Source organism: Lampetra planeri, chromosome 33 (assembly GCF_965212315.1).
Source record: "Lampetra planeri chromosome 33, kcLamPlan1.2.h2, whole genome shotgun sequence".
Classification (NCBI taxonomy): Eukaryota; Metazoa; Chordata; class Hyperoartia; order Petromyzontiformes; family Petromyzontidae; genus Lampetra; species Lampetra planeri.
This window is the reverse complement of record NC_136139.1, coordinates 9,290,374-9,316,788: the sequence shown is the minus strand read 5'-3', so window position 1 is coordinate 9,316,788 and position 26,415 is coordinate 9,290,374. Positions and strand designations below refer to the sequence as shown.

At 46.1% G+C, this 26,415-nt stretch overlaps 1 protein-coding gene across 5 annotated transcripts in view; it reads left to right on the top strand.

Moving 5' to 3' along the window:
• LOC144729764 (MAP/microtubule affinity-regulating kinase 3-like) overlaps window positions 1-26,415 on the top strand; it is a 53,684-nt gene that overhangs the window by 10,415 nt on the left and 16,854 nt on the right. For 4 of the 5 annotated variants that reach the window (XM_078610232.1, XM_078610237.1, XM_078610234.1 and 1 more), the window contains exons 3-13: window positions 2,018-2,071; window positions 4,404-4,452; window positions 5,105-5,170; window positions 10,222-10,292; window positions 11,593-11,649; window positions 13,392-13,628; window positions 14,364-14,483; window positions 16,522-16,621; window positions 17,059-17,171; window positions 19,830-19,980; window positions 25,188-25,393. In XM_078610232.1, the coding sequence (XP_078466358.1) occupies window positions 2,018-2,071; window positions 4,404-4,452; window positions 5,105-5,170; window positions 10,222-10,292; window positions 11,593-11,649; window positions 13,392-13,628; window positions 14,364-14,483; window positions 16,522-16,621; window positions 17,059-17,171; window positions 19,830-19,980; window positions 25,188-25,393 (1,224 nt within the window). The remainder of the gene's footprint in view (window positions 1-2,017; window positions 2,072-4,403; window positions 4,453-5,104; window positions 5,171-10,221; window positions 10,293-11,592; window positions 11,650-13,391; window positions 13,629-14,363; window positions 14,484-16,521; window positions 16,622-17,058; window positions 17,172-19,829; window positions 19,981-25,187; window positions 25,394-26,415) is intronic. The other variant, XM_078610233.1, reaches the window with a different exon arrangement.

Genomic DNA, 26,415 nt, shown 5'->3' with positions numbered 1-26,415 from the left:
TCAATGAATTGTCGTGTTTCACCGTTGCGATTTCATTCGAGAATCAATTTGTTTTAAGTTTTCGCTGAATGGCAGCACCTCTTGTGGCTGCAGGGATTACTTTATCTCGTACTGAATGATAGCAACTCTAGTGGCTGCGGGAATGATGTGAGCACATTACACATAAAACATGAACCTGTAAAAAAAAATGTTGATTCTGAATACACGTTAATTTAACACGTAGTCTTCCGCGATCAATATCCATAATAAAGTTTTTTTTTGGATTAGATCTTGTCAATATAAATGTGTCGTTAACCCGCCACCACCCGACACAGCCAATTTGTAAGGTTTGTTACGTAAACAAAACGTGCCAATTAGTTACGAGTTCAGCACACCCGTTTGTTGGTTACTCTCCTGTAAGTAAGTAATTGGCATGTTTTATTTATGTGACAAACCTTACTAATTGGCAGTATCATGTGGTGGTGGCTGAACGACACATTTATATTTACGTTATCTAACCCAAATGCAAATCCTTTTATGAATGCACGTGGATTGACACCTTTATTATGCGCTTAAGAATCTGAATCAATCGATCCGTTTGTCATCAGTACACACCTATTAAATGGCTTTTCCTATGCATTGCATGTCAGGTTGCAAAGTATCAACAGCAATGTCTGGTCACCTTACCTGTGTGGCTTGTGTAGGAATGTTTTTTCTTCATTGTGTGATCATCAACTCGATTTTCTGCGGTAATGGGGGGGGAGATAGGTGTCCCAGAGAAGTAATTGGCCTACTCGCATCAATGTTTGTTGTCACATGGGTACCGAATCACTGACCCCCCCATGACTGAGGAGCAGCAAATAAATGAAATGAGCGGCACGTGTCAAGATATTTTAGTAAAACATTTCAGCAGCTCGTTTAATCTGTAACCCGGGTAATCCAACGCATGGATAATCGAGGGTTGGATGTACTTGTTAAAACGATCGGATGCATGTGCATGTCACGGCTCTCTTCCACGATCACCGCCTGTCTGGAGCGCATCGAAGACCCAGCGATGCAGGCGCTGTTTCACGTTTCACTCTTTTGACAAAGCTGGTAACTTTGGCTTTTGGCGGTATAATTTACAGCCCCCGCACAAAGGTTGTGTGTCTCATGGTCGGTACAGTGAGTGGGACGTCGTACAGTGAACCCGTTGGCAACGGCTACGGATGTCTTGATGGAGCCTCCGACACAACAGCACTTTGTAGAGAAACGCTGCAAAGCGTTTATTAATACATTACTATTTAATCACTCGCAGCGCATTATGTTAAATGCCATCGTTGCAGAAACTGCCTCCTACATTTAACTGCGTAATGTGTTTGCAGTGCACAGGTTCAATGGCCACTTGGAAAGGAGTGTTGCTAATTATCATAGCGACGGGCATAATTTGAAATGAGGCCTGCAGAGAATAATGCAAACTGCCTGCGTGTTTATTTCTGTTGTCGGAAGGTGTTTATTTGAACACCATACGAACTAAGCGAGCGTATATTTGATTAAGGTTAAGCAGAAAAGTGTACAGTAGGCTGACGTTTCAGGCAATCTCCCTTCTAGCAGAAGGCATTTTTAATAACGAACGTGGTGAGGTTTTCTTTATACTTGTGTTTGTCCAACGCTGTAAATGTAGCCCCACTTAATTGTGCAACCAAGACTTGCTGTCAAAGCCCCCAAAGTCGACTTTAGCTCAGTGGGAGGTCACACATTCTCCTCTGCTGCCGCTATAGTAGTCTGGAAATCCCTTGCCCCATTAGTTTGTGCTGTGTCGATTCCCTGTGACCCTGTTTAAGTCCAGTATCAAAAACTTTCTTTTATTCCGACTGAGACTGAACTAACTGCTTTTATTTTTTAATGACACCGTTTCTGTACAATGTCTTTTGAGATGAAGTCACGTGTGTCGATTATATATTCGTACGCATTGTGTTGTTATTCTGCATTTTTCTATCGTGACATCGGTCAACTGTGTAATGGTGTGAAACGTGACGGTGCGTTTGCTTTCCTGCAGGTTGCTGTAAAAATCATCGACAAAACGCAACTCAACACTTCCAGCTTGCAGAAGGTAATGACGGTTTAAACTTCTTTTTATCTTGGCCTGCTGTAATTTTCTAATCGTAAAATATTCGTAATATAAGCACAGAAAAAAACGCTATCAGTTAAGGCACTTGGAAAGTTCAGGAGTTTCCGTTCTCAAAGCAATTGAATGGCAAAGTAAACAGATGTATTGTTTAATCAGTTTTCCGATTGTTGCGAGCTGGTGGGCGGTGCCTGCGGTGTAATTTTGCTTGTTGCCGACTGGCCCGTTCCGGTTCAGCTCACACGAAGCGGCCCACTGTACAATGGTCACAGATTCGTCATTCTTCGCGTGACAATTGCAGAGTGCGGCGCGCAAAGTGGGGCTTTCTTTCCCCGGGCCGTGGGTCATGGCCAATGCAAAGCTTGAGAAAACCCGCCTTGACAAAAACGTCACTCGCTCAGACCAAGTAAAACTGAGCCAAGTTTGTTTTAGTTTTCGGAGTAGCACGCCCAAATTAAAAGTAAAAGTTGGGTGGGGGGGTTTGCCCCAGGTAATTATTTTCAAGTCGCAAAAGCAGCTTGTTCTGAGTACAAATAAAAGGTTTCGACATTTATTCTTAGATAATAGAGAATCATGGGGTGGAGAGGTCGTGTAGTCGTTAGCGCATTGAGCTATGATGCCTGCACTCCTTCCCAGTTGCAGTTAACATTATTGATGGGTGACATCCGAAACAAACCTGGCCTCACCAATCCGCACTGACCGGCGTGGTTGCAGTATGGTCCAAATACCCGCCATGGTCAACAAGGCGTGGTGAGGCCTTCATCCAGCAGTGGATTAACACACGGCTGTAAAATAGCCAACTGTAATGAAGGGCCCTCTGGAGTGCAAGGCAAGTGAGTGGTGTCATGCTGCCCTTGATTGGTTCATGATGATTACTAATAGATGTGGGACAACCGTTCCCACGTGTTGTGCAACACAAATGTGTGACCTTCATCACGTGTGTATCGATTCTGCACTACCTCAACTTCTTAATGGAAAAAATAGTTTGCTTTAATAATGTAGAATCGATGCTTGATATGGTGCAGTGGTTAGCACACTGCACGATGAACCCGGAGACCCGAGTTTGATTGCCGGCCCTGACTAGCATCAGTGGCGAGTGCCCTCCACCTCCATACCTGCTGTTCTTAACTCATGTGGGGAAGTATGATAAAAAAAACAGCCTTCATGACTGACAAATGTGGAGAAGCCTTCATCCGTGAGTGGATTGCAAAAGGTTGTAAATTATTAATTTTACGTTGGATTACGTGCCGAATGTAGTGTTGGTGCCATTGTCTGCAATGCCTCATGAATGAACTTCCCAATGCAGAAAAACCCTTCCTGAAAATAAATCTAGATACTCAGCGAGGCATTCCTGGTTAAATAATTGGCATCTGATATAATTATCACTACCTGCATGGCAGAGAAGAGGACTTGGGTTGGTGCTAGTTAAGGGGTCGGTACTGACGCCTCTGTTGTTGAAGCTGTGGATTCCTCCCGTAACGCCTCGACTTTACTCCCCTGCTGATGAAAGCCGGTTTATTGGCGGCTTGTGACGCAGCAGCTGCTCTTGCCGTGTTTATCTGGCGTCCATACCACTGCCCACTCTACGCCTATGGTGGGTTTGAACGTGAAAAAAGGAAGTGTCATACCAGTTTTTGCCGTTTTTTTATGTTTATCTTTATAAAAGAAAGGCAGCATTCTTTCCCGCTTTTCAAACTTACGTTTATCGGTGGGGTAAACAAAGCAAAAATGAGATACCAACTTTGTCAATCCACTGCTGGATGAATGCCTCCACCAAGTTTTTTTGAACATTACAGGTTATTTCACCATATTTCGACACGCTGATTGATATGGTTTGGTGAAGTCAGGGTGGGGGGTGGGGATCCAGGACCCCTTCAGATATCAATTGATGCTGATATCATTTGTGGCTGGAAAATTGAGGTCAGATGTCCAGGTTCATAGCAGAGTACGCTAACCGCTGTGCCACCACTCCCCCCCTGACCCACCCTCCTAATTAGTTGGAGTAGCATGTGGAAAATGCCGCTGTGTTAACTTCATGCACATATACACACCTTTGTCATGCAACTGCTGGATTTAAGCATAGCTCTCCGATGTGTTTTCTGGGGTTGTGCCACATATTGTCAATCTACTACCACGCCATTGCCACCAACTCATACTGCCCAGCGTTGTGCAGTTTGGCTAAACAACCCTCTTAAGTTGATGGTGTGCGCGCGTATGCCTTCTGTCCTTGAGCTACCTTCTTACAGCCTCGTTAAGTGTCATTGCTACTCTCCCCCATTGTAACGTTGCCTCCGCTCTTCTGTGTGCCCTCTTGCAGCTTTTCAGGGAAGTCAGAATAATGAAGGTGCTCAACCATCCCAACATCGGTAGGTATTTGCTCATGAGTCTGTTTGATCGTCCCTGTGCTGCACTACCCACTCACAAGGGATCTTGAACACAAAGTCCCACGGTTAGCCGTTTGGAACGGCGTTGTGTGAAACGTTCGCTGGCATTGCACAACAAATTTCCTCGCTAAAGTGTGACATTTCAAATTTGAAAACACTCTTGAACATTGCTTACCTTTTCCTTTACATAGGTTTTCACGGTTGCGCCACATTGCTCTCCGATGTGTTTTTGTGTCATACACGATGTCAGACGTTTCTTGTCAGTATCCCGCGGAAGCTCAGAGCATGTCTAGCAAAAGGTCAGACATCGTGCCGAACAACACGTGGCACAACCGCTGAAAACACATCCGAGAAAGCCATGCTTACATTTCCTTCAGTCCCACAGTGGGAACAACATATCATATGAAAACCGCTTTCATAATTTACATAAGATCTATTTTTATGCATAAAAAAACTGTTAAGCATTGATTCTTGAAATCGCGCAATGTCCCATTTAGCCCACGTGAAAACGTGGCCACGCTCCAGACTTAGAAAAAAAACACTCTTTGATTGCGTCTGCGATGCGCCGAGCGAGTGAGCTGCCAACGCGCGGTGTGAAGGCCCTCACATGTGCTTGTGAATTATCTCCCCGCAGTTAAATTGTTTGAAGTAATTGAGATGGAGAAGACTTTGTACTTGGTCATGGAGTACTCCAGCGGAGGTACGAGTGCGGAGAAGGCGGTGTTTGTTCTCGCGTCTGCATGCGCACTCAGTCTTTGCCACGTGTTGTGTTCTCGTTGTCGGCGCTCTGTCCAAGCACAGGGGTCAGCAACCAAAATAACAAGAAGAGCTGTTTTTTTTTTATCCGGTAAAAAAAAAAAGCCTCTTTCAAGAGCCGCAATGGACGTGGTGAATACGAGATGGTGGGTTCTTCGTAAAAGTAATGTCACGAAGCAGCTCTTTCAAGAGCCGTGGGTTGCCCCGACCCCTGGTCAAGCAGTTGTCGTGTAAGAAAGAAGGTAGATGTGCAATCCTGCGATTCGTTGCTGGCTTGCTTCACGCCACTGCTGGTGGAAGGGCCTCCCACCCCAGCGGGAGCTCTTCTAGACTAGCAGTGGTTCTCAACCTCTTTTTAGCTACTGGGTTACCTCTGCTTGTTGAGTTTTGTTTCAACCGTGTATACAACCCTTGCCCTACCCAACATGGTTCTGAGAAATAAATGTATGAATAATGAATACCATTCTTTTTTTATTGAGGCAATACGCGGGCCCGTGACATCACTTTTGTGTCACATGTTCAAACCGTCGATGCAAGCCAACCCTGTTGATTGTAAGCACGGGGGAAAGTGAGGGGGGTGGAGCAGGCCCAACAACATAAAAACTTTAACCATCTGTCCATTTTGTGCGGTATCCTGATTTGTTTGTGCTCGCTACTTACTCGCTGAAAATCATATTGTTTAAGAACAATGAGTTTACAAATGTATTTTATCTCGCTTTAGGTTACGATATGGATTTACATTTTGTTGTAGTTATTTTACATTGGCAGATTCATACATTATAATTCACTAATGACTCATACATGACAATTTCACACATAAATTAGCTCACGTTCCCCCTGGGACATTGCCACCTTAGCCAAGGGGTCTGCGTAGCCCCCCCCCCCCCCCCCCCCGGTAGAGAACCACTGCTCTAGAACGTATTTGGGCTACTCTATTCTGGTCAGACACTTTACCCCACCACACACAGCTTGACGATTGACTGTGTATGGTGTACCCATTTATGCTGCTGGGTGTGGACGGAGGATTTTAGAAACTTGCCCCATTGTTTCAAGCGTCGCGATGGAATTGAATCGGTGACCTCCGGATTGCAAGTCCATTGTGCTTATCCTTAATGAACAAAAATGTATGATTGCCTAGGGTTTTTTATCAGAAGAACAAATTCGAAATCTTCACCCAGCAGGAAACATTCGGAATTGAGTTACTTAATACGTGGATGCCAAAACCATTACTTGGAAAGCCAGCAGATGTTTTTTAATTAATTGGTTCATTATATGACGAAATCAGGATATCAGTGCTGCATATCGGTGCTCGGTAACACATTTGTTACGATGCGAAAGTTGAAATAAACCTGAGCCACCGATGCAACACAACCTCAATATACCAACCCCCCCCCACCCCTCCTTTGCTAGCTTCCTGTTCTGTCTATGACCACATCTCCTTGCGTGCATGCGTCGGATCCCGTCAGATCTCGAAAACCAGGGAGGCTTGAGCCTGGTTAGGAATGCAGTAGAAGCTGAACATAAACACACCTTGGTATAAGCACAGTTCTGATATAAGCAGCACTTGCTTACATTGTCCATGTTTTTTTGAGGGGGGTGGACAGGCAACTTCTGATCTTCACAAACTACTTCTTATATAAGCACACATGGTCTTGCTCCCAAGGGGTGTGTTTAAATCCAGCTTCTGCTGTACTTGGATGGGAGACTGCTTTGCAATGCAACTTGGGCTGCGGGTTGTTGAAACTTGGATTCTTAAATGCATCTGTGCAGAGCTTTCAGTGTTATTCTCTCATGTGTGTTGGTATTTTTATTTCTACTAGAATTTCCTCCCACATGCCAAAACGCTCATGATTGGAATTGTCCAAACAATTCACTGCAACGCCTTGGACATTCACTGAGGCTTTCCTGAGAGAAACGAGTTATTGTTAATTAATTCAGCAGTCTTATTTACAAGGTGATAGTCAGGGTAGCTGCTTGTCACCAAATTACCCTGAGTTTTGCCCGGTTTCATCAGATCCCATAGCCAAGCAGGTTCAAGCCCTGGATACTGATTGCATGCGCGACCATCATGCATGTGATGTTGTTGTAGGCTTTTAAGTACCTATGGTGGACAGCAGAGCTCAATTCAGCAAAATCCATTGTTGTACTCTACATTTATATTCCCACATCCCTGTTCCTCGCCTTCACCGACCTGCACCGACCAGCATGCTGAATCGCGGTCAAAATAAACCTCCTTGACCCGCACGGCACGCGGAGTCCCTCGTCCAGCAGTGGATTAAAACAAAGGGCTGTCCGTGTACTTGATGCCTATTTATCCGTGCTTTATTCATTTCCTTTCTCGTGCTATACGATCTGTTGTGAGTGTATGTTAATTTGGATGATTCTGCCCTCCCCCCATCCGTTTGAATAATAGGCAGCAAATGCAGTGCAGTTCAGAATTTCTGGCACTTTGCCAATGCGGCACTGCCAACAACAACAAAGTGTTCGGGTTTTATCTTGAGCTTCGGCCGGTTTTGCGGGTGGTTAGTCATTTGACGTCAATCCGTTTTTAACCATCTTGTAAAGTTCCTCCCCAATAGAATGTAGATTATTGCAATTGTGACCTGCAAGTTGTTATTGTAATACCATCATAAAGAGAGAGCCCTTGTGACTGAACAAAAGCCAACTTCTGTTAGTTGCGAACAAATTATTTAGTGATGCTGCTGCTGCCTTGGCGCACAAGCACAAATAATAAAACAAATCAACACATGCCTCAATTACACTGTGGCCTAAAAGGAAATACATATTTCAAAGGTGACATCTCCAAACAATTAGCTCATAAATGGGCCTACAAAACACGTAATTTATATGATATGAAGAAGAGGAATTGCCCAAAACGTTACTTATTATTATTTTCTTTTGAGGCCACACATAGTGTTATTAACAAATGTGAGATTTTTCACTGTGGACACTTCCGCTGACCATCGGTACACACCGATCCGCTGCTGTCATCCGTTTGCTGCGAGACTTTACGACAGTAAGTTTTATTTGATCTCTCATCTTGTCTCGTTTATAACCACTTTTTGAAAGTGCCGTAGCAGTGTAATTATTTCCCCTCCATTTTGAACCTTAACCACAACAGTTTTCTTCGACAATTTTTTTTTTATTTTGTAACAGAAACCACAACGGGGAACCCCTAAAACTGCATTGCGAGCTGTGTGTGTATATAATAGTAACACACAAGTATTGGCAGTTTTTTGACAATCAACTTGCCTATCTTCCCTTGTCACGTCAGTTATATATGTGCCCATCTGTTGGTTGATAAGGGGGGGGGGCGGGGGCGGACCTTAGGACCACTTCAGATGCCACTCGTCACTGATGTTAGCTGTGGCCGGGAATTGAACTCTGGTCGCTGGGTTCACAGTGCAGCGCTGTCACAACTGTCCCACCGCTCCACCCTCAGCAGTATACACGAGGCCATTTTTTTCATAATCAACGTTTTTGGGTTTAGATCGCGTTATTTATAAATGTGTCGTAACCCTCCACCACCCGACATGGCCAATCAGTAAAAATGTGTCACGTTGACAAAAGACAAATAGTTCACTGCTTTAGCCCACCGGTGTGTTGAAGCCACAACATTTACAATTTGAGTACTGTGGCTTCAACACACCGGTGGGCTAAAGCAGTGAACTATTTGTCTTTTGTCAACGTGACACATTTTTACTGATTGGCCGTGTCGGGTGGTGGAGGGTTACGACACATTTATAAATAACGCGATCTAAACCCAAAAACGTTGATTATGAATAACATTGGTCGCGAAACCCTACGTGTTAAACTGAGGCCATGTTTGTTTTCTTCTTGTCATTGTGGAGGCAGCAGTCTGTTTCTGCGTGGTTCTCACAACTGGAGTTTTAACGAAGCAACGAGGAAATACGCTTATCGCCTTTTGAGGACAGGTGCAGAAACAGCTGGTAGGAATTCGATTGCAGAGTAGGGTAAGCAGCTTGGAATTTTCAAGTTTTATTTTGTTTAACCAGCTGAGAAATCAGGACACCAGGATGCATCTCATTTGCAAGGGTGACTTGGATTGCCGGTATGATGTAAAAAAGCACAAATCAAAATCGGAATTAAAAACCATACAACTTTCACTGAAGGAATTGAAAATATTGCAAACATAATTACCTGCAGTGCAAATCGGCTTGTGCAGATTACCTCCAAGGAAGAGCCAAATAGAATAGAAAGTGCCCACTTGTTAATTTGATCGATAAGAGGAAGTTGTGATGGATGAAGGAAGGTAGGTTACTCAGACGGGCATTGGAGTGACACTCGAAGGTCGGTAATCGAGGGGAAGATGTGAAGTCAGTCGGTGGGGAGGACTAAGAGCATTCTTTGGAAGGCAGAAGTTGAATGTGCAATAGTTGACAGCCCTATCAGAAGGAAGGAAGCAATGATGATGTTTGGTGCCATCAACAGCAGTGACAATGGTGACCTTTTGACCTTACATGCATCTCCAAATAACATTTCAGTGCACTATTTTTACCTTTCACAATATTTTACATGACATTGAATAAAAGTAAATTCTCCCCTTGCAGCATTCACCATTGCAATCATTGTTGGCCATTATAAAATCCACTGCTGGATGAAGTCCTCTCTCCAAGCAGACTGCCCTACTCTCACGGTCCGGCGATGTACAACAATCCATCTCGCGCATGGACCGAGTTAATTTTTGCGGTGGACACACCTTTTTGGGCTTGTCGCCTTAAGTTGGCTGCAACTCCCATCATTAGTGTCCTGCCCAAGCCCACTTACCTCTCTTGGCACATGTTCTCTAATCCGTGTGTTCCTCTTTCTCTCTCTAAGCCTAATTCCAAGGCGTGCACTGCTCCATGCTTCTTGCAGCACTTTTAATTGTCAATGGACACCTGCTGTTCAGCTGTGATTGTTGATGCTGCTGTAGTTGCCATCCTAATGCCTCCCCCCCCCGTCCTCCTCCACTTCCGTCTGTTGCGTGCACAGGGGAGGTGTTTGACTACCTTGTAGCACACGGTCGGATGAAAGAAAAGGAGGCACGGGCCAAGTTTCGGCAGGTAAGAGAAAGCCCCCCTTTGCAACCTCGCCGTGCGTTTTGGCCTTATTGCCTATGCAGTTTTAATTTATTCAACGTTTAGGGCAATGGTTCATTGCCAGAATCATCACCCTTCTATACTTTTAACAATCCCTTTTCATGATTCCAACTCGCCAAGTTTTGTTTTGATTGTGCTTGGGCACCACTGCTGTTGCAGTATCACCAACTAATTTGTTTTGTTCAAATGTAGGTAAATTGTTTAATTGGAATAGTGTTCTGTGAATGCACTGAATGCTGGTTATACCGGGTGTAGCATTATTATAGTTCCACATTAAGGTATTGGCGAGTGACCACGTTAAGGTAGTGAGGCCATAATCACACAACGGTGGTGGAAGCTGCGGTTATAATGTACTCGGCACGGTGTTATTTTTAGTTTCATGATAATTAATTAGTTGCTGTTTTTACTCTGTTCCGTGTGCATCAATTTAGTGTTATTTCTGTCCGTGATGGAAGCATCGTTTTGTTCAGTTCTCATTCTGGTTGTAGAAATTTTCGCTTCCAATTCTCTTCGACCAATATAAGTCTTAGTTCCAGCCATTGTTAAACTGTTCGAGGATTTCATAATAACAGTGATTAGGCCTACCAGAATTGATTATAATTCTGGTAGGCCTAAAGCGGAAAGTTTGGTTTCGATTTGTACAGTGTGTACAATGAATGAATGTTATAGGGACCTCATTTATGACGCAGACCAATTAAACTCAATTAAACTCAACTCGGTGTTGTGTCACACGTTCCCGTTCCGTTCTTGTGACTTGCTGAGATTGAACGTTCGGTCACGGTTCTATGTAGGCTCTGCAAAAAAAATATCACGCTTCTCATTCGAGTTCCCATTCATAAAATGCACAGCTTTAAGTTCGTTCGCAACAATAGCATCAGTTGTGAAAATTTGTTGCATTTCCAGTTGCTGTCCAATGATCGTTTTTTAATTCTCTGGATGCTGGCCACATTTTCAGTTTTCATTTTTCATTTATTTGGAATAGCCCTGTGAGTTATTCGGCTCTTGAATCGGGTGCAACCGCAGCAAACAAAATAGCATGATATGGTCACTCTGACCAAAAGGTGTTGATGTGGCTTAATTGTAACCGGTTGCTTAGCGTGGCTGGCATGGGCCTTGATGCAAGAAATTATGCGGGTTGGGGGGGGGGTGTGGGAAACCTGTAGCTTGGTGCCCGGGGGCCTGGCCCAGTTGCACAGCCTGAACACTCACGAAGCCACGTCACCGTGTGTGTGACTCACGCGTCGGGATTTTATCTCGTGTGCAGATCGTCTCAGCCGTGCAGTACTGTCATCAGAAGCACATCGTACATCGAGACCTGAAGGTACGGACGGGGCCAGTCCAAGCCCGCTGCTTTTATTCTCCCGCGCTCACCTTCGCTGCTGGACCATATCTTTTTGCTTACCCCCCCTGGTGTGCCCCTTTGCTCCAGCAATTAGAGCCTCCTGTCAAATCTCCCAGGCAATCTTCGCTTGGTGGGAGGTCATTCCTCCTTGCGCCGCCGCCCCTGTTTGTGTAGATTTGACCGGCCACCCTTGGCTATCTACACCGCACGCACAAACCTTCTCCGTGGTCAAGGCCAAGCTCCAAGGCCTTCGTATCCTCTGGCTATGACTCACCGCCTGTTTATTACCTGCTTTCTATTCAGAACCATTATTTTATTCGTATTATTTCGTATGGACTTCTTGATTCCAAAAATCTTGAGTCTGAAGGCGGTTTTTCTGGAGGGTCCAGCCAAGTTTTCAGAGGTAGGGGCCGATGTTGCTACTTGGAATTCCAATTGAGTAATATCAGAGACATTTTGCAGCATTTGGATGTTTTTGGCCAATACCGGTCACATTACATGTTTTTTTTTTTAGCTATGGGAGGAACTGATTTTTTTTTTACCAAGTAAGGCCGACTAAGCTATATAGCTCTTTTTCAGAAGAGACCTGGCCGCAAATGATAGCTCAACGAAATCAATAGCAACCAAATACTTTAAAGCGCATGTTGATTTTAAACGTGGAGGGGAAAAACCAGAGGACTCGGAGAAAAATGCACGAGACCACGGCAAGAACATGCAAAATCCAAATAAAGAGGCGTCAAGGGTTTGAATGAAACCCAAAGACCTCCTGCATACCAGGTGAGGTAGTTAACATCTCGCCATAGCAGTGCGGAGAACCCCGAGGAAACCCGTACGGAATATGGGGAGAACGTACAAACTCCACGCAGAAAAGTGTCCTGGTCTGGAATAGAACCCAGACCCTTCTTTTGGTGAGGCACAAATGTTATCAGTGTACCACCCTGCCGCCTCGCTTTATCTTTTGCCTTACTACCTCCCCCCAAAATCTTTAAAAAAATCCTCTTCAAGTCCCCTCTACGGGAAAATTCTCCACATTTTTTCCCCAATTATGTTCCAATTGTGCTTCCAGCGTCATGTCTTGAGATAGTAGCAGCTAGCAATGCACCATGTTGCGTGAAAGATTGTTCCTCGCATGACATTCAAACCAAGTGTTAAATTATCAGAACTGTACTTTGGCTATATTACGTACACAACCAAAATAATCGATACTTAGATCGAATCGCAGCCCTTTTTTTTTTCCCTTCCAGCCTTTACAGAGGCCACTGGGTCCATTGCCCACACAAACGTTTGTTTTGCATGTTTTGCCACAAGTACGTGTGGTTAATGCAGACTTGATGCCTTGCAAAAGGTATCTATTTGGTGTTTCAACATCTTGACATCCGTTTTATTGCCAGAAAGGTTAAAACCTATTCTTATTGTTTCATCATTTTGATACTGGCAAAAAGGTCCCATAGATAGCAGAGTCCTCCATCTATTTCTGCCATGCTCAAGCCGTTGATATTGCATCCATGTCAGCCCTCTTCCTGTCAGCGTCTCCAGAACAATGCCTTCAGTCCTCTTTTTCCACCACGGGACGTCCTCCACCTCTTTTGCCATAAACGTTCCTTGCACCGTGGCCGTCGCTTTTGCCCGAGGTCACGACGAATCATGGAATCCCTGTGGTGGGTATAATCGGTCAATCTCTTGAGAGGTTTCTCCATCTCGCCCCCCCCCCCCCCCCGCAGGCGGAGAACCTTCTTCTGGACGCCGACATGAACATCAAGATCGCCGACTTCGGCTTCAGCAACGAGTTCACGCTGGGCAGCAAGCTTGACACGTTCTGCGGGAGCCCCCCGTACGCCGCGCCCGAGCTCTTCCAGGGCAAGAAGTACGATGGGCCCGAGGTGGACGTGTGGAGCCTCGGAGTGATCCTCTACACGCTCGTCAGCGGATCGCTGCCCTTCGATGGCCAGAACCTCAAGGTGTGTTTAGACTCGCATGCACGGTGACACACGCGGGGCACTGACAAGTCGGCATACTCTTTTTTTACGCTTTACAAAAGTACTCTTGGCGGCTGCGTAGGTATTCCGCAGTGGCGCTATTCTGACCCTGACGCGTGTTTATCTGGAGTTTGCACGTCTCTCTCCGGGTCATCCTGTTTTTCCCTCCATATTTAGAATCAACGTGCCTTTTGAATATTTCAATGATACACAATTTCACATGATGACAAGCCACTTCGTTGAGCTATCATTTGTGGCCAGGTTGCTTCTAAAAAAAGAGCTATATAGTTCAGTGGGGCCTTACCTAGTAAAATTTTGATTAGTAATTCACAGTTGTGCTGTAGAGTTCTCTCTCCGATGTGTGTTCGGTTCATGCCACGTGTTGTTTGTCACGTTTTTTTTTTCCACGTGCCCCAGGTGCTTTTTCGTTCGATTCTCGCATTGTCACAATTTGGGTATCAATCCATTTCGAGATTTGATTCTTTGGCAATGTAACATTTCAAGCGGCCGACGGGTACGTATAAATAAACTGCGTACGATGGCGTATCGTTTTGTGCCGAGTTTGTGGAGACGAAGTAAACAAAAATACATGGCCCGTATTCATACAGAAAATGGAGTTCCGTGCGTGCATTACTCTTTGACCCCCGCGCGCGCGTGGTCGGGTGGGGTGACCTCGGTGAATCTGCTGACGCCACTGCTGTCCGGCTGTGCCGACAGGAGCTGCGCGAGCGCGTGCTGCGCGGGAAGTACCGCATCCCCTTCTACATGTCCACCGACTGCGAGAACCTGCTCAAGCGCTTCCTGGTGCTGCATCCTCTCAAACGCGGCAGCCTCGAGGTGCGAGCACTGGCAGCCTCCACGCGGTTCACACGACTCTTACGCGGGCTCAGAGTCGGCGACGTACTTCGCGAAACGATCTACGACCACACGCCCCCCCCCCCCCACACACCTCCCTGTGTTCTCAACGGAATGACTGCTTACTATCGCCGTGGTGTCGCACGGTGACACGTGCGCAGGCTTCTTATGTTTGCTCGCAGGAAACGTTGAGAGAGTTTGACTTGAGCGATCCGCTATCGATGTTGGTTGCTATGCGTGTGATAGAATTCCCCAACCCCACTGCCCCCCCCCCCGCTCACTTTGTGAATTGTAGCGATGCTGGGTCACAATTTGGAGTCACGTTTCAATTGAAGAATGTTTTTAAGAAAAAATTCAGACTTAAAAAGCTTTCCCCCCACCCTAGTTTTATACAGAATCCGTTCTTAATGTACTGTTTAGCTCATGGCATTGAAACCGATATTTTAATTTTCGAAGCTGGAATTTAGCTCAATTAAAAGCAGGATGAAATTTTTCTTGATGTTTCTTTTTGTGCAGTTGTTGGTGACTGGGTTGAGACCAGAAACTTCACTACAGTGAAGAAACTTGGTTAAATTACAGGTGGCCAAAAAACTGGTCATCTCAGCAGTGCCTGCTTAGTGCCCTGACCTCTGAGCCATCCCACCACCTCACATTCTCTTTTATGTTTGCCAGTGGGAATTCCACGGGCCAGTTTCGTACAAAATGTGTTTATGAATGGGGAAACAGTTGATTCTTACACATGTGACTCAAGGCGTGGTGTTGGTATCATGACTCGCGTTTTGTGAATTTGTATGAATGAATCGTTATGTCATCAGTGCTGGTTGCACTGTCGTTGCTTTGTGAAGTAGCTCGCGAGGATTAGGTGGCGTTTATTGTTTTCTCAGCCTGAGACGAAGCCCCCCTCCCCCCCGCATCCCAATACGGCTCTCATTTGAAGTGCAAACCTTTGAGGAAAAGGGGATGACACTTGCGCTAAATTTATCCGCCAGTGGTAAGGGGTAGTCACGACAACAGCAAATGTGTTTTCATTTATGTTTGTGTTTTAAAGCGCAGCGCCGTTACATGGTGCGCAATTGTTTATTTTCAATCAAATAATCACGCATACTGTAATTTATAACCATTTTGCCAGTCCACTGCCAGATGAGGGCCCCTCCCCTTGCCGTGATGGCAATGGGGGTTGGTTGACCAGACTTCACCACCGATTCTGTGGGGGCCCAGAACTGTTTCTGATTTCACTCGTCGGTGATGTTAGTCATGGCCGACCAATAGAGTTCATGTTATTAAGGTGCATAGCGCAGTGCACTAACCACTACGCCACCACTCCACTCCTACAGTCTTCTGTGTCGCCAAAAGGGACTGTGGCAGAGGGCATTTTTTTGTAAACCTTATGTGGCGTCAAAGAAGCACCTGCCCGTCACCGCATCGTGTGCTTTCAGATGCGCTTCTGCGGCTGTCTGGAATGCTCTTCCGAAATTAGGAAGCCACTGGAGCTATGCACTTTGAAATCAAAATTGAAAACTAATTTCTTTAGAACTGCTCTGTTTAGTTTGTTGTCCTTCCCCCGCACCTCCATTTAGCACGGTTGGCTACGCACAGTGTGAAATAAGTTATACATATATGTTACATGCTAGTAATGGCAGCATAGCCTGGCACCCATAGATTAACTTAGAGCCCTTACACTTTATTATCACCCATGGAAAACAGCTAGAACCAAGGCCTGTACGGACGTTATCTAAGGCACTTCACTTTGACAGGAGTCATAGAGTGACACGGTCTATAAGTTGTCTGTACTGTTGTCATTGTTTTTTTAAATATTTTTTTTGTAACAAAACAAGAACCCAGTGTATAAGGCATAGACTACATGGGGGGAGTGGGGGGCTGTGGGGGGGGGGGGGGGGGGCTGTGGGGGGTATGATAACTCCACGGACTGAGGCCCGGCCTCAATACTCCTGGGTCCATAAATGGGGAGAAGATTGGGTTCATTGCCCCGTCATTGTGCTTTTGCCTTTTCTTTCTTCAGCAAATCATGAAGGACCGCTGGATGAACGTGGGCCATGAGGATGACGAGCTGAAGCCGTACTTGGAGCCCTCGCTCGACATCGGTGACACGAAGCGGATAGGCAAGTCTCCCCCCCCCCCCCCCATCGGCAGCGCAACCGCCAAGGTCACCGTCGCCAACTCCGCTTCAGAGTGGAAAGTCGCCAAATTAACCTAAAAATAAATCGCTAGATGGCACTCGATGGATCATATAGTCATCGCAATTTGTCACTGCTAGACAATTTGCCAAGTGTTAAAACGTAGTGAACTGATGCAGGTTACTTAATACATGCTTGGAATTGCTCCTAAAGCTGTCCTTGTGCCAAAAAACTCGTAAGATAATTTTGTCGCTCAGGAAATCCAAAGGTTGGCAAAAATTAGTGACAAAATATCAGAATTTGGCAACACTTTACACTGCCCACCGTGTAACCTCTGCGCGGCCCGAACGCCCCCTAATAACCCCTGCCGGGGCGTTGGCGTTTGACGGCGCCGTTGAGAGAACCACTCTTGGTCTCCGCAGATTTCATGGTGGGAATGGGCTTCGCGCGGGAAAAGATCACCAAGTCGCTCTCGGAGATGAAGTACGATGACATCACGGCCACGTATCTGCTCCTGGGACGCAAGCAGGAAATGGTGAGGATTGACCCAACCGGCCTTGGCCTACCCTTGCTCGCTCGCATGCTCACACTCGCACTCGTACCCATGCCCGCACACACTCGCGCACACATGCACACTCGCGCACACACGCACATGGACTCCCACACATGCTCCCATAGACAAAAGTCCCCCGTATAGTCCTGATAGACCGTAGAAGGCCGGCACGGCATACGAGGGGGTGGGTGGCCAGCAATCATGCCTGGTCCACACACTCCCAAACATACTCGCACGCACACACTCGTATGCAAATGCTCTCCCGCGCTCGCCTGAAAATGCGCACACACACCTGTTGGCATTTTCACTGCCACCTGCTCGTCACTTCTTGGTGATGTAGAAGTTGATTTCGTTATTGTTTTCATGCTCCCATTTATATTGCAATTGTGCTGTTGGCATCATATGAGATGAAGATGTTTACATTTTTAAACCTTGTAGCGAGGATTGTTCAACTCCCTTCTGCCAGTAAACGAACTCAAGAGAGAGTGCCCGAACAGGCCTGCTTATCTACACTCGGTGAAACACTTTTATTGGCCCTGCAAAGAGTTTCTGTCGCATGGCAATCCCACCAAAACATTTATAAGAACTGGAGATAATGCACGCAACTCGCTGCATTCATTTGGCCTGCTGGCTACGCTTTAGAGTGAGCGTCTGCGAGTTCAAATCTTGGTTGGGTTTTTGACTTGGCTCATCATCCCTCTGGAGTTGATTAAATTAATGCTCCTTTGTGGGGAGGTCAACCGTGGGATTCCTGTGGATTGCCTAGCGCATGTCATAGGAATGTGGAATTTACCCAACCAGCTGAGGTTTGTGAACAGAATATGAGCACCGCTTAAATTCTCATATGAGCAGGAAATCACTTTGACTTTTGACTACTCGTGAGAACGCTGCTTGTCTCGGGCGGCTGATGCCCAGATTTTAATTCGCGATCCTAGCAGTACCGGCTCGGTGCTCTGATAGAGGTTTCCCTCGCTTTACACGGGTTTGGTTTGTGCCATTTCCCAGTAAATGCGGCCAATCTTTTTCTACCCAAACTTACCTCTGCTGTGTGGTTTAAATTCACTTACATGGAGTTATGCGGTCGGTGCTTGGGACGGCACTGCGTGTGTGTCCTGTACTGTACACGCTACACGGCAGGCAGCTGTGTCGTGCAGTTTCGCTTTGTCCGCGCCCTGTTGTTTGAACGCATCTACCGCGTAAAGCGAGGCTAAACGCGTGCGTCCATTATGAAGCCACCCCCAAGCCACCCTTGCCATCTCCATGGAAAACACGATGCAAGTTTTTAGATTTGTGTAGCGTCGAACTGCAGCGGTATCTCAAAACGCCGCCGTGGTGGTGTAGAGGTTGTTTGCGTAGTCTGACCCGCGTCCGCGCGTGCGCGCGCGCGCACACACGCCCAGTACTTTGGTAGGTGCAAAGTTTGTCTTGGCTGTGTATGTTGAACCTTGTGGGGGAGCAGTAGTGTAGTGGTTGGTGCATTCCGCTCTGAACCTGGCGACCCGAGTTCGATTTCCGCTCACGATCAATAACGGTGGGGAATATACATGATAATTGTTATATGATATAAGTTTTAGTTCCACCTATAGTTAAGAAATCAGATTGTCTCATCATAAAAGTGAGTAGGCCTATGGACATTGATTGCAAGATGAGATTTAAATATTTGTACGTTTGAAGAATTCATAAACACGTCGTAGCTGTGACGTACAGTTAAACTGTAACTCCGTGTTGTGACCTCAACCGTGCAATAATGTTATATTAGTATCTTATTGTTCTTTAAATAGGTTGTACTTTTATTTCCAGTCCTGTTCTACTTCTGACAAAATCACGTTGCCCTCCTAGTTCCCGTTGTAACGGAATGCTTCCCTTTCCATTCTACATTGTGTCCTTAATGTAACGTTGGCGTCTATACCATGCCCCCTGAAAATGTTAAAACAATTGCAATTAAAATTTCATAATCTCGCTCTGGAAAGCTCAAAAACTGAACGGTGTGCAATGCAATGCGAACTCGCGCATAAACCTTTGATCAGCACGGTTGGCTATGTACAGTACGAAAAAAGTTAAACGTTCATATAACATACATCTAAAACGTCACGCAGTCGCAGTCCCAGTTGGGTGCTGCATTCTAACGACTGCAGTGTTGCATTGCACGTTTCAAAATGGGCTCGTGATTTTTTTGTGGTTCTGTGATGTTTATTAACCTTCTTAATTAAAAAAATATCATTATAAGGTGCAAAATGGGTTTTAATGTGCTCTAAATGGAAATAACTCCACTTTGTTAAAACTAATATATATATGTTACTGGGGACACCCCTAACCTGAATTACCCTGGTATTTCAAGGACACTACTTCTAGTTCTCCCAAATTAATGCAGTTTTTGCTTCTGGTTATGTTAATGAACCCCATAGCTTTCAGTTGTAGTTAATGTTAATGAAAGGCGTAGTTTTCAGTTGTAGTTAACGTAAATGAAATGCATAGCTCTTGATACTAGTTATTGTTAATGAACTCGATAGCTCTCCTTTCCGGTCAACGTCAATAAAGTGCATGGCCTGCGGCTCTTTGTTTTTAACAAAAAAAATAAACACGCGGCCTTCCGGTTAATCGGTTAACGGCGGCGGTGATAACGCCGGTTCTCCCGCGCAGGGCGACGGCAGCGAGTCGGGCAGCACGCAGTCGCTCTCCATGAAGCCACGCGCCAGCAGCGACGTGCACAACGGCAGCTCGGGCTCGGCGGCGGCGGCGCACGGCAAGGTGCAGCGCAGCTCGTCAGCCGCGCAGAAGCAGCACCGCCACGGTGAGAGGGGGTGGGGGGCGGGGGCGGCGTGACCGCCAACGTCCGCCGCGCTGCTAGTGGCGCCGGCGGCGTAAGAAGAAACGAACGGGAATAATGTTTGGCACGTGTGTATGACGTCGTTCGGCCGTATCCAGTGACGTAGTGTGGCCGGCATGTACCCATTCCCGGGCACCATCACCGAAAGCGGGGTAATGTCACGCTTGTGTACATCCTCGTGAGAGGTGGTGGCTGTTTGGGGAGGCTTTCAACCAGCAGTGGATTGACGATGGCTGGTGGTGATGGTGTACATGTGCAACCACTTTCAATGACATGCTCATTGTTGGCATGTGCCCGGCCTACAGCGCAATCGGCAGAAGAAATTATCTGATTAGTGTTACACATTTCCAGCGCTTTCTGTCAGTCCGCTGCTGGATGAGGGCCTCCTGATGCCAGATCATGGGGGTTATTTGGCCCCCATGTTGGTCAGTGTGGGTTATTGAAGGGGGACCTCGGCACCTGTCCAGATATAATTCACCATTGATGTTAGCCGTGGCCAGGAATCAAACACCGGTATCCCGGTTCATCGCACGATGACACTGAGCACTGTGCCACTGCTCCCAGTTTGGGAGATGTTCCGTTTTAGTTTTGTGACTGTTGAGGCAGGAGTTATTTTTATATGTTTGTAGGTCAGAGACCTGGATTTTAACAAGCAAATAGAAAATAAGCTTCTGGCCTTTGGGTACAGGTGCATGAAACAGATACTGAGGGATTCAGTTGCAGAGTAGGGTATGCAGCTATGGAAGCTTCAAGTTTATTTTGATTAACCAGATGATGCATCTTATTTTCGAGGGTAACCTGGGTCAAAAAGCAAAAACAACCTACTATAAAATATTCATCTGGCTTTAAAGGTCAAGGGCATATGTCAGATGCTAGGTATTGTAATCTCTTGTCATTCTTCTTGACCATTTCGATTTAAAGCTTTCGTGACTGCAGGGATTCATCTTCTTGGTTCTTTCGGTAAAGTCACGTAGAAGGGAAGTAATTAAATAATAAAAATAAAACATAATAAAATAAAATAATAATACAAATAAAACATAATAAAATAAAATAATTATTTTATTTTATTATGTTTTATTTTTATTATTTTATTACTTCCCTTCTACGTGACTTTACCGAAAGAACCAAGAAGACTTTTTGACCATGTTGATTTTGACAGTTTATCAAATTGTGCTGGGGAGGGATGGTCCAGGTGAATCATTCTGTGATCCACCAACCCTTGGCTCAATAGCACTGGAACGCAGGCGTATCCCACCGCACCTATCTCGAAAGGCCACTTGCAAACCTGTCTGAAGAATAAATAATAATCTGCAGTCTGTCACAAAGAATGTGGAGTGGTGATTGTATTATTTATCTATTTTTTGTTGATTTTATTTGTTGACGTGGGTTAGAAAACATTCTGCCACCGGCTATATTACAAGAATGTAATATGTCCCTTGCAGGGAGCTTGGTGAAAAAAAAAATAACAAAGTTACAGCAAATAAATCATAATGTTGCAAACTATCGCAAATTTGGTAGGGGGTGTTTGTGCCTTCCAGTGCCTTGCAGTGACCTGGCCTCCGGGGTTTCTTGTCAACAGACTCTTTACAGGAAGTTGTTACTCCTCCCCTGACTGTTGTTGTTCTTACTCTTATCTCGGCTACTAGCTGTGGCCACTCGTCCAAAGGACAGGTTCACTTCGCTTGAGCACGTAGTAGACTTTAGCATGGCCACTGCTGGGACCCTGGCACAGTGTAGCGGTTAGCGGCACGCTGGACTTGCAATCCAGAGGTCGCCCGTCTCCCAGCCGGCAGTTTAAACAATGGTGTTAAACAACTGCTTCAGGTTTCTTAAATCTCCCCACTTCCTACCCCCATCTGTCCACCCAGCTGTGTCAATTCTTGCACCACAGTTAGTCGATCGGCAGGGTCGCGTGCAGCGGGGTAAAGTGTGTGGGAGTTACCACCTCTTCCAAGTGAGAGTTGAAGAGTAGGCCAAGCATGATATGGAGCTCTCTTGAACGATAGCCCTTCTGTAGGTAATGCTGCGAGCCAGCAAATTTCAGGGCTGCACCTTTACCTTTTACTGCTGGATGCAGGCCTCCCCCTACGGTCAGTGTGGGTTGGTGGAGGTGGAAGGTCAGGTCCAACATCGGTTCAGATATCAATCGGCGATCATGTTCGCTGTGGCTGGGAATTTTCTTCGTCTCTTGCTGAGTCAGTTGTGTAGTGTGCTAGCTACTGCGCTCCCTCTGCACCTTCAGCGTGAACAACGGTCAACTAAACACGTTCCTTCGGAGTGGGCAGGTAGGAACTTGGTTGGACAGCGGTGGGTGTGGGTGGGTACGCCGGAAATGGAAGTAATCATCGAGATGACGAATCAAAAAGCAATTAGTTCGGTTTCGATTTCGATTCCTCTATACACGACAGACAAATAATCCCTAGTGGGCAGTGTGGAACCTGTTGTTCCTACCTGTAATATACTTTGTGTACCTTGTGTCTTCGGTATCATTTAAAAAATGGGGTATTCATTGTTAAAAGTCTCTGGATTAAAAGATTCAACCGAGAACTGTTTCTGGTGATAATATTGCAGTAATATGTAGTAATTTTTTTTAAACTCACCCGAGAGGATGACCACTAATAACACTATGTAACACAATTTTTGTTCCTGGGTAGTAAGTGTTATTTCGTAATTGCTTATGCCTAAAAAGTATAGAAAATTCCTATTCCCCACAAACTTTGCTTTTGTGATCAGGACAGTGATCATTTGAAATTTACCTATTTTCTATGAGAAAACGGGCAAATTTGTGTCTTTTCGTTCACATCAAGTCAGAAAAAAACAACATTTGAATCAAAATTAACATTTATTTATACTAAAGTAATACAAAAATTACTACAAAAGATTTATAAATGAGGCGTTTTGCAAGATTTACGATTATACTGTAAATCGCTTTCACGAATCAGCCCCCAAATGTTGTCTCCCATGTTCTCGTCATACTATCCTTGGTAGCGGCGTTCAAAGTCCAGTATATCCTGGTGGAAGCGCTCGCCTTGCTCCTCCGAGTACGCTCCCATGTTCTCCTTGAATTTATCAAGATGAGCATCAAGGATATGGACTTTGAGGGACATCCTACAGCCCATTGTGCCGAAGTTCTTCACCAGAGTCTCAACCAGCTCCACATAGTTTTCGGCCTTGTGATTGCCCAGGAAGCCACGAACCACTGCGGCAAAGCTGTTCCAAGCCGCTTTCTCCTTACTAGTGAGCTTCTTGGAGAATTCATTGCACTCCAGGATCTTCTTTATCTGTGGTCCGACGAAGACACCGGCTTTGACCTTTGCCTCAGACAGCTTAGGGAAGAAGTCTTGAAGGTACTTGAAGGCTGCCGACTCCTTATCTACAGCTCTGACAAATTGTTTCATAAGGCCTAATTTGATGTGCAGTATTGTTCCTCCCCACAGAGAACTCGGTCCGCTGTGGCCAGTTCCGCCTGTGTCTAAATCTTTTGTAGTAATTTTTGTATTACTTTAGTATGAATACATGTAAATTTGTATTCATATGTTGTTTTTTTCTGACTTGATGTGAACGAAAAGACACAAATTCGCCCGTTTTCTCATTGAAAAATAGGTGAATTTCAAAATATCACTGTCCTGGTCACAAAAGCAAAGTTTGTGGGGAATAATATCCATTTTCTGCACTTTTGAGGCATAAGCAATTAGGAAATAACACTTACTACCCAGAAACAAAAAAAATTGTTACACAGTGTAATTAGGTGGAGTGGTGAAGTTCATTTAATGGGTAGGCATGAGGTGGATTGTGGCATCACAGGATTTTAAGGCACGGTGACAGTTTGGAGAGGCCTTCATCATATAGTGGATTTTATCAAAGCTCGTTATGATGATGGCATGGGGAGGACTACATCCAGCAGTGGATACAACACTGGCTGATGATGATTGTTGTTTCATTGATCTAAGCTATGTAACTCCCTCCCACAGCCAATCACGGATTGTACATCACATCTTTATCTTACAACTTTATCCTTATTCGTTTTGTAATGTCGCCCTTATTCTCTCTTTCAAAGCATTTTGTGCTGTTGCTGCACTATTTTCCTTTTACAACGTGCATCGTCTTCCTCGTGCAAGGGAGAGGCTCAGTGAAACTCTTGATTTTATTATCGAGATAGAGGAGCGGGAATTGTCGCGAAAATTTCATGTCCTTTGCGCTGAGTGGGTTCCTCTTAATAATGGACTTTGTTCAAGGAGGCTCTGTTGAATTACTACCCCCGCCCCCGCCCCTTCTCAAGGGACGCCTTGTCTGGTTTATGACGGCGGTGGTTTGAGGAGGAGCGTGGTAGTTTGAGCGAGGCGCCAGCTCACAGTAGGGTGCTCTTACAAGGCGTGTCATGGGATCGTTTACGATCACAAGGCACTGGAGTTGTCTGTGTGTGCGTGCGCGAGCGTGGAGAAATGGTGGCACAGTGGTTAGCGCACTGCGATTGATTCTCGCTCATGGCCGTCATCAGCGACAGTTATTTGAACTGTTCCTGGACCCCCCCCCCCCTAGGTCGATTTAGTGTTAAGTGAGTATCTGGTGTGATGTGTATACATCACCACTAGGGAAACAAAGGTGGCCAGGAGTGGTGCTAGCCATGCCAAACCACAACACTTGCCCCAACAGTCTGTTAAGGCTATAAGGGGATCTCCAGTTCTTTTTGTTTTTGTCCGAGGGAATGGCTGTGCAGTGGTTTGCACACTGCGCTACAAACACAGTGACTTTGGTTACATTTTCATTCACCGCTAACATAAGTGGCAAGTGTATAAATGGTACATCACAATTAGTAAAACGGAAGCTTGCGTGTGGTGGGGTAAAGTGTGGGTATTGTCATCCCTTCTAGGAGGGCAGGCCATTCTGGAAGAGCAGGCCATGGATACTCTAAATGCATGTTTTGTAATGTTGAGGGAGAAACCGGAAGACCCGGATAAAAATGCAAGCGACCGCGGGGAGAACGTTCCGCTAATGGTGGCGTGAGCGAGCTATTGCAGGGCTGCACCTGTACATGAACCCTCCCTGAGCCTATCCTCCTACGCAAGTAGATCTCGGAGGGTGGGCGGGGGGGGGGGAAACTCCTTCGCTGGTTTCCAACCTTAAGCGGTGGTGGCGATGACGACGGCCTTCCTCCTCTGCGTGTCCCACAGCAGGCGGCCCGTCCTCCGTCCCGGCGTATGGAAAGCGCCCGTCCACCGCCGGCAACGACGGTGACGACAGTCGCAAGGCAGGCGGCGGCGGCTCCTCGGGGAAGGCGGAGCGGACACCGCCCAGCCCGGCGACGGTGTTCGACCCGTCCAACGCAGGCCGTTTGGAGAACCCTCCGCGGAAAAAGGGCTCCACACCGTCATCGTCTGTAAGCGCTCCCGGCAACGCGCCGTCGGGTTTCCCGCGGTCGCCGTGCTGCGTAGCCCTAAAGACGGGTTACCGGGTTGTGCCGCCCATTGTTCGGCGTCGTTTGCTCATCGTTAAACAACGTATAGCGCATTGTGAAAACGTATAGTGCGCGCGCAATTGAACTTGAAAGGACGTTTCGGTGGCGTCGGAGAACGAATTAAAGAAGGAGAAAAAGTCCATGAAGTTTTCTGACAGAAGGACGACACCGCCGATGTGTGGCGCTTTGAGAGCGGAGTGGGAGAGTGAAGTTTAGACGATAGAGAAGTGACGTTCGCATCGTCTGGTTCGAGACACGACACAGGGCTTGAGAAGGAGAAGGATGATGAGGACGCCTCTTCAGGCAGATCGGAGGTTGCGCGATGGGACGTAGAATGAGACGGCAGATGCTAAATACGCCGTTTGACCCAGCATGTGTGTGCGCTTGGTAACAGAAGACAGCGGCTTTGTGTAGCACGCCTTGTTGCACTGGAAGCGAGTGGAGTCGATGGAGAAGCTCTGGGAAGGGTTGTTTGTAGTGCCGAGCACTGTGCGGACGAGGCGGTTTTGAATGCTCTGAAGACGCTATAGATATTTGATGGATAGACAAGATGTCCGACGTTTCGCTTTCAGTATTTGAGGAAGCTCCCAGCAGGTGCAGAAAAACGTCGGACCTCGTGCCGCAACATCCCAAAAGTGCATTGGAGAGATTTGCCGTTGGTTTACCCAGGAAAGTGTCGCCGCGCCTCGAAACGAATAATTATTATCAAGAAGGTCCGGCTCCACTGGCATTGTATGGCATGCGGACAGACCCTGAAGTACGTTTGAGAGAAAATAAATTAAGGGATAATAACTCAGAGCTCCGCACAGATATATTCAAGAATCTGTTGTTTTACCGCTGTTGTGTGCTGCCACCTCGCAGCCCAAGCCTATGACATCTGGTTAACCCAAGCGCTAACCAGGCACCACAACCTCCCAGATTAACTTCCGAGATCCCAAATGATT